The following is a 15217-nucleotide window of genomic DNA, read 5'->3' as shown; positions in this document are numbered from 1 at the left end:
CACGGAGACCGGGAGGACATGGTTTCCGGGATGGGTTGGTGTCCGGCTGGAGGGCTTGACCCTTATGCCATAGGGCAGGTGGGGACGTGAGCATAAGCTTCAGAGATGAGGGCAATGCCAGGCTCAGCCCCAAGCCCCTCCTCGGATGGCCACCTTCCCCCTGAAGAAGCAGCCTTGGCAGGATGCCAACCCGTCCCGGGAAGGATTTCTGCTGATTTCTTTCTCCAGATTCCTCCTCAATGGAGGGTCGCTCCAATGCAGCCCGTGGGTGTCCATGGCTTCTTCGCCCTTCCCTGCTTGGGCAGCTGCAGTACCAGCGCAGTCGTCGCTAGAGGGCGATGTTTCGCAACCTCTCCTGATCCCGCGCTTCGGATTGGCAAAGGAAAGAGGGCTCTGTCAGGAAGGGCGCTTGGGGATTGGTCAAGCACTTGATGAATGGGGGAAAGGAGGAAACGAAGGGGATCGCTGTACGCTGCGCTGCACGGGGTTGAGCTACAGACGTGCAGGTCTGCAACACGTGCAAAGAGTCGGCGAAAGAATCCGAGACCAGGGAGAAGAGTCGGGGGAAGAAGATTGGAAGAAATTTAAAGACTACTTACATAAATACTGCCAAATTAATGAATGTTAGAATGATGTCGGAATGAAGTTAAGTGCTTTTAGCAGTAATGTTATAAAGGAATATGTAAAAATGGATTGTTACTAGGTGAGAATACAAAGCTATAATACATTAAGGTAAAGGATGAAGATAAAAATAAGGAAGGAAAGGATTTGCTGGATTAACTAACTGAATTGGAATACAAAAAAGGGAGGTGTGAGGAGGTCAAGGAAACAAGCAAATGAAAGACAAGACATGAAAAGATTGATTTGTTTTTAATTGTTTGTACTTTGTATTTTTTCTCTTTTTTCTCTTTTTTCCTTATTTTGTAACCTTTTTGAAACTCCAATAAATATCTTTAAAAAACAACAACAAAGAGTCGGCGAACAAAACACAGGATCAAAATTCAGGGCGCCACCGGCGAAGTCAGTCCTCTGTTCTTTTCTCCGGTTACAACCTCCCTGATTTCAGAATGGGGGGAGAGTCACATTTATAAGCCCCCCCCCATGGATCAGCAAGGGCATCAGCCCCAATTTCAACCCAGAGGGGAGGGGAGGCCAGGAAGCAAGCCGCCCCCTCCCCTCAGCTGGAAGGGGCTGTTAAAATGGGGAGGGGTCAGAGCCACAGACTTTAAGTCCCCTAAGCTATTGGTCTGAAGCTCAACATCCAAAAAACGAAGATCCTGGCCACTGGTCCCCTCACCTCCTGGCAAATAGAAGGGGAAGAAATGGAGGCAGGGAGAGATTTCACTTGCTTGGGCTCCATGATCACTGCAGATGGTGACAGCAGCCACGAAATTTAGAGACGCCTGCTTCTTGGGAGAAAAGCAATGACAAACCTGGACAGCATCTTTAAAAGCAGAGACATCACCTTGCCAACAAGGGTCCATATAGTTAAAGCCGTGGTTTTCCCAGGAGTGATGGATGGAAGTGAGAGCTGGACCATCCAGAAGAATGGATGCTTTTGAATTCTGGTGCTGGAGGGGTTCTGTTTGTCTTTAAAAGGGGGGTCCAACTCTGTTACTCCCCCCCCCCATTTCCCCCATGCGCCTCCCGCTGCCGACCACGCTGAGGACTCAGCCCCCCCCTTCAGCTGCCTCCTTCCTCCAGCTGCTTCTGGCGCCCTCGCTCCGCCTCCCTCCGCCAGGCCACGCCCCTTACAGGCCCCCCGTCTTGGCCAATCAGCGCGGGGCAAGGGCGAAGGGCGGGGCGGGCGAGGCAAGCGGGAAGGGAGGGGAGGGGAGGCTCCTGTGCTCGCGAGAGTGGCAGGCCGCCTACGCCAATCCGGGCGAGCCATTGTGAAAGGAGGCGGGGAGAGTGGAGCTGGGGAAGGCAAGAGGTGGGCGGGGCTTAGTGGGGAGTGGTCACGCCCACTGGGAGGGTCCAGGCAAAGCTGGGAGGAGCCTCTGGCCGGACTTATTTCATTATTATTACTAATATTAATGAGTAATGAAGTATGAATTTGGGGGGAGAGGAATACATTACATTAGTGTGCGATCACTGCATTCCTAGGATATTTCATTTCAATCAATCAGATCTTTATTACCTTAGTAGACCAGCATCAGTAGGGTGAGGTACAATCATTTACAGTCTGTAAAACGTTTTGGACAGCTAAAAAGTATTAAACACAAAGTATATATAAAAGTCTAAAAGAAGCTAACAGAATCTAAAAGAAGGGTTTAGGAGCATTAAATGGATGTGGAAGAACATAAAATGTTAGTATATAAAGACTATGGCTATCAATTTACAATGTACTCTGATATGAGTGTTCATTAAATCTAGAATAATAATAATAATAATAATAATAATAATAATAATAATAATAATAATAATAGGTGTTGCAATGGAGGAGTGCAGGGAAAAGAAAACTCCTGGCACTCATTCTTTTTTGCTACAGAATTAAAAGATTTCTCTCCTTTTCTCCTTCTTTTTCTCTTGGGTGGTGTGTTCAGCGGTCACCCTCAGGGGAAACAGGGTCCCCCCCCCTTGGAGGAAATGGACTGATCGGAACCTGGCTGTGACATCGGCTCAGAATCCCAACCTCACTTGGCAGTTGAAGCCAACCCCTGCCTTGATCAGCAGCCTTTGGGTGCCTTATCTGCAACTGCAAAGTGAGACGATTGACGCCTGGGAAAATGGTGAGGGGACCAGCAGGAAACTGCTAAGGGAGTTTGGAGTCCTTTTATTCTGTTGCAGCTGCAGAGAAAGGAGGGTGGGGGATTGGGGGCCGCCCCAGGTGTCATCACTGAGGGGGGTGGCAAAAGGACAAAAAGCCGAGTTTAAAATAAAAATAAAAATTGGGCTCACCAAAACTTTTAGTTGAGTCAAAAAACGTGGCTGGCACTGGGTGCCACACCGTGGGGGCTGGCACTTACCGGGGGGGGGGGCTGTAGAGTGCCTGATCCTAGCGTCTCTCCTGGGAGTGACATGGTGGCTTGGGCCCCTGCAGACTGGGCGCTGCCTGAAACAGCAGCGTGGGGCTTGCGTCTGCCCTCTGCCTCTCCCTCAGCCGCCCTACAGCTGAGGGGGAGGCAGCAGATAGGCTCCAGGTAGCGCCCCCCACCTGCAGGACCCCCGCGTTGAACTGGGCACCCGAGCGGCTGGCTATGCCGCTGTTCTGTTGTTTCAATTATGGGTGCCTTGAGAGTTAATGTGCTGTGCTTGCTGCCCCACTCGTCCTGATGGACCAGTCCCCCATGGCACCAGGGCTGTAGCTCTTCCCTGGCTAGCTACTCAATGTGGGCAGGAGAATTTGCCTTCTGGGTTCCTGTCTCATTTTGGGCTGCTCTCGGACTTCCGGGTTGGCGCCTCTGGCAATGGCTGAATTCCTCTGATCGGGAGGCATTTGCCTCGTGGAAATCTGGGTCTGGCCGCCATGGCGAAGGCGGAGACCCACTAAAAATCACAGGCGGGTGAAGCCTGTGAACCTGGGATTCGGCTGGCACCTTTTGCGCCTCCCCCACTCGTGGGGAAACCCGGTTTCGGGGTTCCGGAGCAACGTGGGGTGAGTGTCACGGTGCTTCGAATTGACTGCTTCTTCCACGGAGCAAAGCCGCATAGCTGTTGCCGGAGAGCGCTGACGTTTTCCTGTGGACAATTTGATGTTAAAGCAACTACCCGTGAGTAGAGCGGAGAATTGGATTTTTAAACGTCTTAATTTGACACCGAAACAGGGAGGTTCAAAACAGGAAGTCCGCCTTCCCCTTTTGTAAATAGATCACAGCAAAGAGACTGTAAGCTAAAGTCTTGGAAAGCCTATTGTACAGGACTAAATTTCCATCGGTAGAAAACATCAAACCCCCCTTGGAAGCAGGAGAAGAGGGGGGAAGTTTTGGATTGTGTGTGCCTGCAGGAGAGAGTGACGAAAGTCAAAATACCACCGCTCTGAACCTGGAAACGGGCTGCTAGTAAGACTGACGTTTTTGGATTGGTCGTTGACAGTGAATAGAACATTCGCTGACAGCTAGCTAAATAAGAGAGATACATTGTTTCTATTCTCTCCGTCTGCTCTTAAAAAGGAGTAAAAGTAACTGAAAATTGAAACTAACTTTATTGTTTGAACTGTGCTTAAAAGGATTGATACAAATAAAAACTGTTTCCCTCTAGAGGAAGCCTTTGAAACTATGACAAGAGCTGAGCTGGGGGAATTTCCAGCTGCAAGATAAGGCTGTGAGACTTTGGGAATGACCTTGAATCGGTTAAGAATGTCGACAGAAGAGGCCTTAGTGGCTGTATTATGTAAGATAAAGGATTCATTGGAACAGCTTCACAAGAAGGTGGATTTTTGGGGACAAAAGGTGAATACCAATACAGAAACTATCCAGAAATTGACACAGGAATCTACTTTGACTTGGCAAACTGCGGAGAAGGCTAGGGAGAAAGCTGTTGCCGTTGAACCTAAAGTAACACAATTGGAGAGAGAAAGAGTCCCAGCCTCATACATGCAATTTGATGATCATAAGTTGATGCCTGTTATGATTGAATCTAAAGGAAAACAGACTTTGAGGATCAGAGCCCTGCCTGAACTGGAGAGGGAAGTTTTGATGGACTTTCTTACACAGGAATCTGCTGATTTTTGGGACCTGGAATTGGGCCAAGAAGAGACTAAAATTGTGAGGGTTTTCAGACTTTACCAGAAGAACTTAGAAGAACAACAGTCAAGAGTGGAAATTTTGAAAGACGTCCTGAAATACCTTTTGGATCTTAGGTTTAACTATGGAGATTTGGTTACCCTGTCGAGATGGAATAAAATTATCTTTAGGTGGGAGTTTCCCCAAGACCTACTCTTCAGCCTCAAAGGAAGGAAAACAAAAATAAGATCAGTAGAAGACAAAGTAAAGTTCTTGTATAAGTACGAAGAAGACCCGCAGAAGGGACTTGGAAAAGAGTTAAGAGCATCGGACAGAAGATCACCAGGTTGGTGGACTATATGGAATTGGCGGAATGAACTGGCAGAATCCGAGACCAGGGAGAAGAGACGGTGGAAGAAGATTGGAAAAAGTTTAAAGACTATTTATAGAAATAATGTAAAATTAATGAGTGTTTGAAAAATGTTGGAATGAAGTTATACGGCTTTAGTAGAAATGTTATAAGGAATTAAGTATAGATAGATTATTAGAGTATTAAAGGGAAAATAAGGTTAAAATATGTTAAGACAATTATATGACAGAAATAGAGGAAGATGGAAAGGATTTGCTGAAATAATTAACAGAAGTGGAATACAAAAAGGGAGGTGTGAGGAGGTCGATGAAACAAGGGAATGAAAGTTAAGATATTGGTATGGTAAGAAGTGTGTTTTAAAATGTTTTTGTTTGGTTATGTTTAGTTTATTGTGTTAGTGTTGTGTTGTGTATTGTTTATATATTGTATTGTATTGGGTTTTTTTTCTTCTCTTCTTTTTCTTCTTCTTTGTAATGTTTAAAAGCAATAAACATTTTGGGCTGCTCTCTTTCTCCTTTCTGCCTGCCACCACCACTGGGTCTCTGCCAGCAGTCAGCCATCGAGGAGGACATTTTCCATGAAAAGGACAATGAAGGAAAAGGCGAGGAGGAGTCCGCAAGACGGCTGGATCTCCTCACTCCTGACTGGGTAGGTGGCCGTGGCCTAAGCGGTGATAGGCAGAAGGGGAGGGGGGCATATCAACCGAAGGATGAAACTGTTGTTTCAGTTAGGGGTGCCTTGAGTTTTAATGTTTGGTTTGGTTTTTTAATTGCTCGTTTTTTGCATCTTTCCTTGCAGGTTCCAAGTATGTCACCCTTTTCCAGTGTTTCCTCCCTGTCCTCCCTGGATTCCCTTTGGGACTCCCTCAATGAGGTACGTAGCAGACAGAGCAGGAGGGAAGCCATGCTGAGCTGGGCAACCCTGAGGCTGGGGAGGAGGAGGAGGAGGAAGCCGGCCAGCCGGCCGGTCAGGCCACCTTCTGGACTGGTCAGGAGCTAGGGGGCAGGCAGGCAGGCAGGGGGCTGCTAAGGGTATGCTTGCTGCCCCACTTGTCCTGATGGACCAGCCCCCCCATGGCGCCAGGGCTGTAGGGCTTCCCTGGCTAGCGACTTAGTGTGGGTTCCTGTCTCATTTTGGGCTGCTCTCTTTCTCCTTTCTCCCTGCCACCACCACTGGGTCTCTGCCAGCAGTCAGCCATCGAGGAGGACATTTCCCATGAAAAGGAGGATGAAGGAAAAGGCGAGGAGGAGACCGCAAGACGGCTGGATCTCCTCAGTCCCGACTGGGTAAGTGGCCGTGGCCTAAGTGGCCGCAGGATGAAACTGTTGTTTCAGTTAGGGGTGCTTTGAGTTTTAATGTTTGGTTTGGTTTTTTAATTGCTCGTTTTTTGCATCTTTCCTTGCAGGTTCCAAGTATGTCACCATTTTCCAGTGTTTCCTCCCTGTCCTCCCTGGATTCCCTTTGGGACTCCCTCAATGAGGTACGTAGCAGACAGAGCAGGAGGGAAGCCCTGCTGAGCTGGGCAACCCTGAGGCCGGGGAGGAGGAGGAGGAGGAAGCCGGCCGGCCGGTCAGGCCACCTTCTGGACTGGTCAGGAGCAAGGGGGCAGGCAGGCAGGCAGGGGGCTGCTAAGGGTATGCTTGCTGCCCCACTCGTCCTGATGGACCAGCCCCCCCCCCCATGGCGCCAGGGCTGTAGGGCTTCCCTGGCTAGTGACTCAATGTGGGTTCCTCTCTCATTTTGGGCTGCTCTCTTTCTCCCCTCTCCCCACCACCACCTCTGGGGTCCTGTCTCTACCAGCAGTCAGCCTCTGAAGTGGCTATCAAGGAGGAAGAGCCACAAGAAGAATCAGGGAGCCCCCCAGAGGAGGACGGGGAGGACAAAGAGGACAGGGAGGACCTTGATTTGGCGTGCCCCCCACCTGGAGAACACCTGGAGGCAAGCGTAATTGAGGTCAGACGAAACATTCATTCATGACATATGAAAAGCTTCCCTGAACAGGGCTGTCTTCAGATGTCTTCTAAAAGTCAGATAGTTGTTTATTTCTTTGACATCTGGCGGGAGGGCATTCCACTGGGCGGGTGCCACTACCGAGAAGGCCCTCTGCCTGGTTCCCTGTAACTTGGCTTATCGCAGTGGGGAACCGCCAGAAGGCCCTCAGCGCTGGATCTCAGTGTCCGGGCAGAACGATGGGGGTGGAGATAATTCTCCTGGGTTGCTTTTCGTTTGGTATTTGTTTTGTAAGATAACTCTTTTGAATGCGTTTCCAGGTGGCTCCTGCCAAATGAAGTTAGTAATTGCAAAGTGGGTTTGGCGATAATAAAACCATGTTGGCACTTTGTAAAGCCGGTTCTCTCTGGGGTTTTCCTGCCTCCTATACCTTCCCCCCATCCGCTTGTTCTTGGTTTTGTGTCTCGTTCAGATCTCTCCAAGGCCGGCCACATGAGAACTTGGGAGAGGAGTGTTCCCTCCTGACTACAACCCTTTCGTATAACGCCTCGCCCCCAAACAGAAAAGGAGGGATTCTGACAGCCTGCCACCACACAGGCCCTTCTTCGTGTGGCACCTTCACAAACGGTCTGGAGGGCAGCAACACAAGAAGGGGCCTTTTCTGTGGTGGCTCCCACTTGGGGAATGCTCTCTCCAGGGAGGCTCCTCTGGCACCTTCATTATGTATCTTTAGGTACCAAGCAAAGACGTTTCTCTAGAACAGAGCTTTCCAAACTGTGTGTCGCAGAACCTTTGTGCTCCTCCCAGGGCTGGAAAAGGGCTAGTTGAACTGAATCCCTATGTTGCGAAATGAGGCATGTCTCCAAAGTGTGTCACCAACATGGAAAGTTCTGCTCTAGAACCAGCCTTTGGCTAATTGAACAATGCATGGCCTTTTCAACATGCTTGTGGATTGGGAGGTTGGCTTATGACTTCGTTTTTGTTTTTAATACATATGTTGTGTTTTTATTTTGTATTTTTATCCTGTAAGCCGCCCTGAGAGCTTCAGGGTTTAATTAATCAACCAATTGATTGATTGATTTATTAAAGATTGTGGCATTTTCCCAGAATCTGGAGGTGAATTGTTTACTTTTCTCACAGGACTGCGAGGAAGAGAGGCCCCTGAAGACCCCCAGTTGCCTGGCTTCCATCATCTCCCGGATTCGCAAGATCTTCAGAAGAGCGCCGCCGCCAGCACCACCAGTGCCACCGGGGCAACCCAGTACAAGAGCCAGCAGCGGGGCGCAGGCAGAACGGAGGCCACTCTGCACGCGGCTCAGGCGCTGGATGCGGCAGCATCGCAGCTGTGTCCACCCCGAACCAAGGTGAGGAGGAGTTGGGAGACTTGCACCGATCCGCCCAGGGGGATTTTGTCAGCCCCCCCCCCAAGGGATGACACTCGGGGCAATACCCCACCCGCACCCCACCTTCCCTCGCCAGTGGTGGCTGGGGAAGTAGCACCTGGAGGCGCACGAGTCCCTAAGGGACATTTCCTTTTTCTTGTCCTTGCACAGGTCTTAATCCTTGTGGGCTGAACTGGAGAGGAAAGATCAGAAAGATCAGAACGCGGAGGAAAGCGGGGCGAGAAACCCAAACTCTCGTGGCCCTACGCCCGGGGGGATTTTGTCAGCCCTCCCCCCAAGGGATGACACTCGGGGCAATACCCCCCCCCCCCGCACCCCACCTTCCTCCGCCAGTGGTGGCTGGGGAAGTAGCACCTGGAGGCGCGCGAGTCCCTAAGGGACATTTCCTTTTTGTTGTCCTTGCACAGGTCTTAATCTTACGCCGGCGTCCCACACGGCCAGCCCCAGTCCTAGAGCCTGTCACCTTTTGAGATTATGGAGCGGAACAGAGAAGACAGCGGGCAAAGGGTGGACGGCGAAGGAGAAGTGCGAGAGAACGACAGCGTCCGCGAGAAGTGCGAGAGAACGACAACGCCACGCTGCCCACGCCCAAAGGAGGAGGAAGGAAAGGAGGAAAGCAAGCGAGCAAGAAGGGACAGCTAAAGAAAGAACTGAGAAAAGAGACAGCGAGACCTTCTGGGGGGTCAAAGAAACTACAATGAGAAGGAAACTGAGTTTCCTTCCCCCCCCCCCAGCTTGCTGATGGTACTGCAATGTTCTATTTACTTTTTATGTATAATTCTGTATTATATTGTTGAACTGTTTTCTTAGGTGATAAGCCTATAAAGGAGGGATTTAAGGGAGGGGGGAAGGTATTAAGGGAAGACTTTGAAAAGAAAGGCAGAAAATAAAAAGGGGTGGGAAGAAATAAGTGAGAGGGAACGTGTAAAGGGAAGATACAAAGCATTATATAATTTTTGATTATTGTTTAAAATAAAGAAATAAGTTGGGTTTTAAGCGATTCCAGTCTTTTAATAATTTCTTTTTGTTCCACCACTGGTAAATCTGCAAAGGAGGCAATGAGGAACAATCCAGTAGATTACTCCCTTCTTTAAAGTGACATGGTTCGACCCTTATTTGCTTTGATCTCGGAAAGGGAGCGGGGACCATCTCCTCGGGATCTCTAAGACGTTTCCCATATCCCATGGTTCAGATATCGAGAAGAGGGGGGATAGTATTTCAACGTCAACTCAGGTGATAAATATTTCCTTCTAGCCAGCCAGCACTTGCAATGGGGGCATATTTCGCTGCCTGTTCATATGAAAGTCGGCGTCTTCACCCTCACCCTCACAGGCCGGCAATTTAGGTCTATTTAGATCTACAAGGAGACTACCAGTAAGCAACACAGACCATTCCTTTGAAGTCCTACTCCCACCAGGACTAAGACTAATATAAGATTCTTCTTCCAAGCTTCTCGCAGGGCCCACCGCAGTTCGGTCTCAGATGAAAGGGAAACTCTCAGATGAAAGGGAAACTCACAAAGGCCTCACCTTGAACAGGGGAGTTTCTCGTCATGCAGCTTCGAGCTTGGTCTGGATTCCGAACTCGGCTGCAGTAGAAGTTCACAGCAGGTTTCCTTCAGCTGTTAATCTTCCTTATCACTTAAAACAATTAGAGTAGAGAGCGGCGACACACGAACGGGAGTTCCCATAGGGCTTTCCGAGCGCAGTTTTTCTTAATATGTCTTTGGCTTAACTCAGCCTGCCTGTCACTGAAGTGTTTCCCAGCCGCTGCAGAGATCCTTTTTTTGTAAAAATAATAAAAATGCTGATGAAGGTAATAAAAAAGCTGATAAAACTAGTAAAAACTAATATAAACTAATAAAAACCGCACAACTAACACGGAGCTCAAATCAATGCTTCTTCTAACGACGCCATCTTGGGAGACTCGTATTAAATTTATCTTAATTAGTGGTTGAGAGATTATCAGAATCCTGAAATTTGGGAAATCACATTTCAGACTCCATTGCCATTTTCTTTGAAGATTTATTAAGCAGGGAAGCAGGTAAACGGAGAAGAGGAAACAGAGTTCTGTGGTGCAAACCTCAGTTGTCCTGAACAAATTACGAAGAAAAAGATATTCTGGTCACCCCAATGGTCAGTGGGGGGTAGAAACTGTTACGATATGGATGCAATGCAGCTGCAAAGTGCTAGCTTGAAAAGTAAACATGATGGGAATGTTGGGACTGTCCGTGGGAAACAGAGGGACAGTCAACTCACAGTGTTTCTTCTGTCTTGGCAAAGACCATCACGGTGGTGCTGGCCTTCCTGGCCACAAAGCCCGGGAACAGAGTGAGGAGATGGCTGGGCCAGAGTCTGGCCAACTCCATTGTCATCTCCTGTTCTGGGGGGCAAGTTCTCATCTGCACCATCTGGCTGGGCTCTTCTCCCCCATTCCCAGAGCCCGACATGCGCTCCCAGGTGGAAGAGATCATCCTGCAATGCAACGAAGGGTCTGTGGCCATGTTCTACGTTGCCCTCGGCTACCTGGGCTTCTTGGCTGCCACCTGCTTCACGGTGGCTTTCTTAGCCAGGAAGCTGCCTGGCTCCTTCAACGAAGCCAAGCTGATCACCTTCAGCATGCTGGTCTTCTGCAGTGTTTGGGTGTCTTTTGTGCCCACCTACCTGAGCACCAAGGGCAAGTACATGGTGGCCGTGCAGATCTTCTCTATGTTGGCCTCCAGCGCTGGGCTTCTGGGCTGCATCTTCCTTCCCAAGTGCTACATTATTGTGCTGAGGCCTGATCTGAACACAAAGGAGCACCTGACAACCAGAAATTAAGGGGACATCTGATTCTTAAAATAGTCCATGTTCATGATGTCCAGAAGTGCATAAAGGAAACACAGCTACTCACCCATGCTGTTTATTCTCCATCTCTGAAAGAGATTGTGTTCCTTCTTAGCCTGGATTTTAGGAAGTAGCAACTGAGCTTAGCCAAGCCGTGACTGGGATCCAGTGAATTTTATTGCACTGGCCAGGGTTAGGGATCGGGTTAGGGGCGGGCGAGGCAGGCGAGGCAGGCGCCAATCTGGGTGAGTCATTGTGAAAGGAGGCGGGGAGGGCGTTCCACAGGGCAGGCGCCAGCACCGAGAAGCCCCTCTGCCTGCTTCCCAGTTTGTGGCACAGGTCATCATCCGATGAATTTAGAGCCTCATTTATTTCTGTGTTTATATTTAAAGAAATGATGCATTTTAAAAGTATTGCACATTGATGGTAATATTAAGAATGCACTTAAAATTACTACGCACAACAATGAATAAATGATTGCAATGCACACACAGTTAAGCAGCATAAATATTTGTTAACGAAGTCTATTCTTGTTGTGATTATTATTACTTTTATTGCTACTAATACCAGTGGCTTACAAGACTGAGCTCTGTTCTGCCTTGGTCAGTCCCCACCTGGAATACTGTGTCCAATTCCGGGCCCCACAATTTAAGAAGGATGCTGACCAATGGGAAGAAACCCCTCACCCCCCAGAGAGATGCCGGCTCAAAGAGCCACCTGAGCTTAGACTACAAAGCCTCTGAGGGCGTGCAGAGTGCAGATCCCCCCAGGGGCCCCTCTCTCTCTCTCCCGGGCTCACCTGGGGGCCCCGTCCCTGCCAGCCTCTCTGGCCTCTGAGGGTGTGCAGAGTGCAGATCCCCCCAGGGGCCCCTCTCTCTCTCTCCCGGGCTCACCTGAGGGCCCCGTCCCTGCCAAACTCTCCGGCCTCTGAGGGCGTGCAGAGTGCAGATCCCCCCAGGGGCCCCTCTCTCTCACGGGCTCACCTGGGGGCCCCGTCCCTACCAGCCTCTCCGGCCTCTGAGGGCGTGCAGAGTGCAGGATCCACCCCCCAGGGGCCCCTCTCTCTCCCGGGCTCACCTGAGGGCCCCGTCCCTGCCAGCCTCTCTGGCCTCTGAGGGTGTGCAGAGTGCAGATCCCCCCAGGGGCCCCTCTCTCTCTCTCCCGGGCTCACCTGAGGGCCCCGTCCCTGCCAAACTCTCCGGCCTCTGAGGGCGTGCAGAGTGCAGATCCCCCCAGGGGCCCCTCTATCTCACGGGCTCACCTGGGGGCCCCGTCCCTACCAGCCTCTCCGGCCTCTGAGGGCGTGCAGAGTGCAGGATCCACCCGCCAGGGGCCCCTCTCTCTCCAGGGCTCACCTGAGTGCCCCGTCCCTGCCAGCCTCTCCGGCCTCTGAGGGCGTGCAGAGTGCAGATCCCCCCAGGGGCCCCTATCTCTCTCTCCTGGGCTCACCTGGGGGCCCCGTCCCTGCCAGCCTCTCTGGCCTCTGAGGGTGTGCAGAGTGCAGGATCCACCCCCAGGGGCCCCTCTCTCTCCCGGGCTCACCTGGGGGCCCCGTCCCTGCCAGCCTCTCTGGCCTCTGAGGGCGTGCAGATGTGCAGGATCCACCCCCCAGGGGCCCCTCTCTCTCCTGAGCTCACCTGGGGGCCCCGTCCCTGCCAGCATCTCTGGCCTCTGAAGGCGTGCAGAGTGCAGGATCCACCCCCCAGGGGCCCCTCTCTCTCCCGGGCTCACCTGAGGGCCCCGTCCCTGCCAGCCTCTCTGGCCTCTGAGGGTGTGCAGAGTGCAGATCCCCCCAGGGGCCCCTCTCTCTCTCTCCCGGGCTCACCTGAGGGCCCCGTCCCTGCCAAACTCTCCGGCCTCTGAGGGTGTGCAGAGTGCAGATCCCCCCAGGGCCCCCTCTCTCCCGGGCTCACCTGGGGCCCCCGTCCCTGCCAGCCTCTCTGGCCTCTGAGGGCGTGCAGAGTGTAATTCCCCCCGGGGCCCCTCTCTCTCTCTCCCGGGCTCACCTGGGGGCCCCGTCCCTGCCAGCCTCTCTGGCCTCTGAGGGTGTGCATAGTGCAGATCCCCCCCCCGGGGCCCCTCTCTCACTCTCCCGGGCTCACCTGGGGGCCCCGTCCCTGCCAGCCTCTCCGGCCTCTGAGGGCATGCAGAGTGCAAATCCCCCCGGGGCCCCTCTCTCTCCCGGGCTCACCTGAGGGCCCCGTCCCTGCCAGCCTCTCCGGCCTCTGAGCGCGTGCAAAGTGCAGATCCCCCCAGGGGCCCCTCTCTCTCCCGGGCTCACCTGGGGACCCCGTCCCTGCCAGCCTCTCCAGCCTATGAGGGCGTGCAGAGTGCAAATCCCCCCAGGGGCCCCTCTCTCTCCCGGGCTCACCTGAGGGCCCCGTCCCTGCCAGCCTCTCCGGCCTCTGAGGGCGTGCAGAGTGCAGGATCCACCCCCCAGGGGCCCCTCTCTTTCCCTGGCTCACCTGGGGGCCCCGTCCCTGCCAGCCTCTCTGGCCTCTGAGGGCGTGCAGAGTGTAGGATTCACCCCCCAGGGGCCCCTCTCTCTCCCGGGCTCACCTGAGGGCCCCGTCCCTGCCAACCTCTCCGGCCTCTGAGGGTGTGCAGAGTGCAGATCCCCCCAGGGCCCCCTCTCTCTCTCTCCCGGGCTCACCTGGGGCCCCAGTCCCTGCCAGCCTCTCCGGCCTCTGAGGGCGTGCAGAGTGCAGATCCCCCCAGGGGCCCCTCTCTCTCTCTCCCGGGCTCACCTGGGGGCCCCGTCCCTGCCTGCCTCTCCGGCCTCTGAGGGCGTGCAGAGTGCAGATCCCCCCAGGGGCCCCTCACTCTCTCTCCCGGACTCACCTGGGGGCCCCGTCCCTGCCTGTCTCTCCGGCCTCTGAGGGTGTGCAGAGTGCAGGATCCACCCCCAGGGGCTCCTCTCTCACCCGGGCTCACCTGGGGGCCCCGTCCCTGCCAGCCTCTCCGGCCTCTGAGGGCATGCAGAGTGCAGGATCCACCCCCCAGGGGCCCCTCTCTCTCCCGGGCTCACCTGAGGGCCCCGTCCCTGCCAACCTCTCCGGCCTCTGAGGGTGTGCAGAGTGCAGATCCCCCCAGGGGCCCCTCTCTCTCCCGGGCTCACCTGGGGGCCCCGTCCCTGCCAGCCTCTCCAGCCTCTGAGGGTGTGCAGAGTGCAGATCCCCCCAGGGGCCCCTCTCTCTCTCTCCCGGGCTCACCTGGGGGCCCCGTCCCTGCCAGACTCTCTCGCCTCTGAGGGCGTGCAGAGTGCAGATCCCCCCAGGAGCCCCTCTCTATCTCGGGCTCACCTGAGGGCCCCGTCCCTGCCAACCTCTCCGGCCTCTGAGGGCGTGCAGAGTGCAGATCCCCCCAGGGGCCCCTCTCTCTCTCTCCCGGGCTCACCTGGGGGCCCCGTCCCTGCCAGCCTCTCCGGCCTCTGAGGGCGTGCAGAGTGCAGATCCCCCAGGAGCCCCTCTCTCTCTCTCCCGGGCTCACCTGGGGGCCCCGTCCCTGCCAGCCTCTCTGGCCTCTGAGGGCGTGCAGAGTGCAGATCCCCCCAGGGGCCCCTCTCACCCCTGGCTCACCTGGGGGCCCGTCCCTGCCAGCCTCTCCGGCCTCTGAGCGCGTGCAAAGTGCAGATCCCCCCAGGGGCCCCTCTCTCTCCCGGGCTCACCTGGGGGCCCCGTCCCTGCCAGCCTCTCCGGCCTGTGAGGGCGTGCAGAGTGCAGGATCCACCCCCCAGGGGCCCCTCTCTCTCCCGGGCTCACCTGGGGGCCCCGTCCCTGCCAGCCTCTCCAGCCTCAGCACAATAATGTAGCACTTGGGAAGGAAGATGCAGCCCAGAAGCCCAGCGCTGGAGGCCAACATAGAGAAGATCTGCACGGCCACCATGTACTTGCCCTTGGTGCTCAGGTAGGTGGGCACAAAAGACACCCAAACACTGCAGAAGACCAGCATGCTGAAGGTGATCAGCTTGGCTTCGTTGAAGGAGCCAGGCAGCTTCCTCGCTAG

The 15217-nt window shown here is 53.6% G+C and overlaps 1 protein-coding gene across 1 annotated transcript; it reads left to right on the top strand.

The window, feature by feature from the left end:
- Positions 1-5841: 5841 nt before the first annotated feature.
- LOC309350570 (uncharacterized protein) lies at positions 5842-7297 on the top strand (the record flags this gene model as incomplete). Its single annotated transcript, XM_081877534.1, has 4 exons — positions 5842-5907; positions 6225-6320; positions 6440-6514; positions 6838-7297. The coding sequence occupies 4 exons, from the start codon at positions 5842-5844 to the stop codon at positions 7009-7011; spliced, it is 411 nt and encodes a 136-aa protein (XP_081733660.1). The 3' UTR covers positions 7012-7297.
- Between the last annotated feature and the right edge of the window lie 7920 nt (positions 7298-15217).

Source organism: Podarcis erhardii, assembly GCF_964252035.2.
Source record: "Podarcis erhardii genome assembly, chromosome: 9".
Lineage (NCBI taxonomy): Eukaryota > Metazoa > Chordata > Lepidosauria > Squamata > Lacertidae > Podarcis > Podarcis erhardii.
This window is presented reverse-complemented; position numbering and strand designations above follow the sequence as displayed.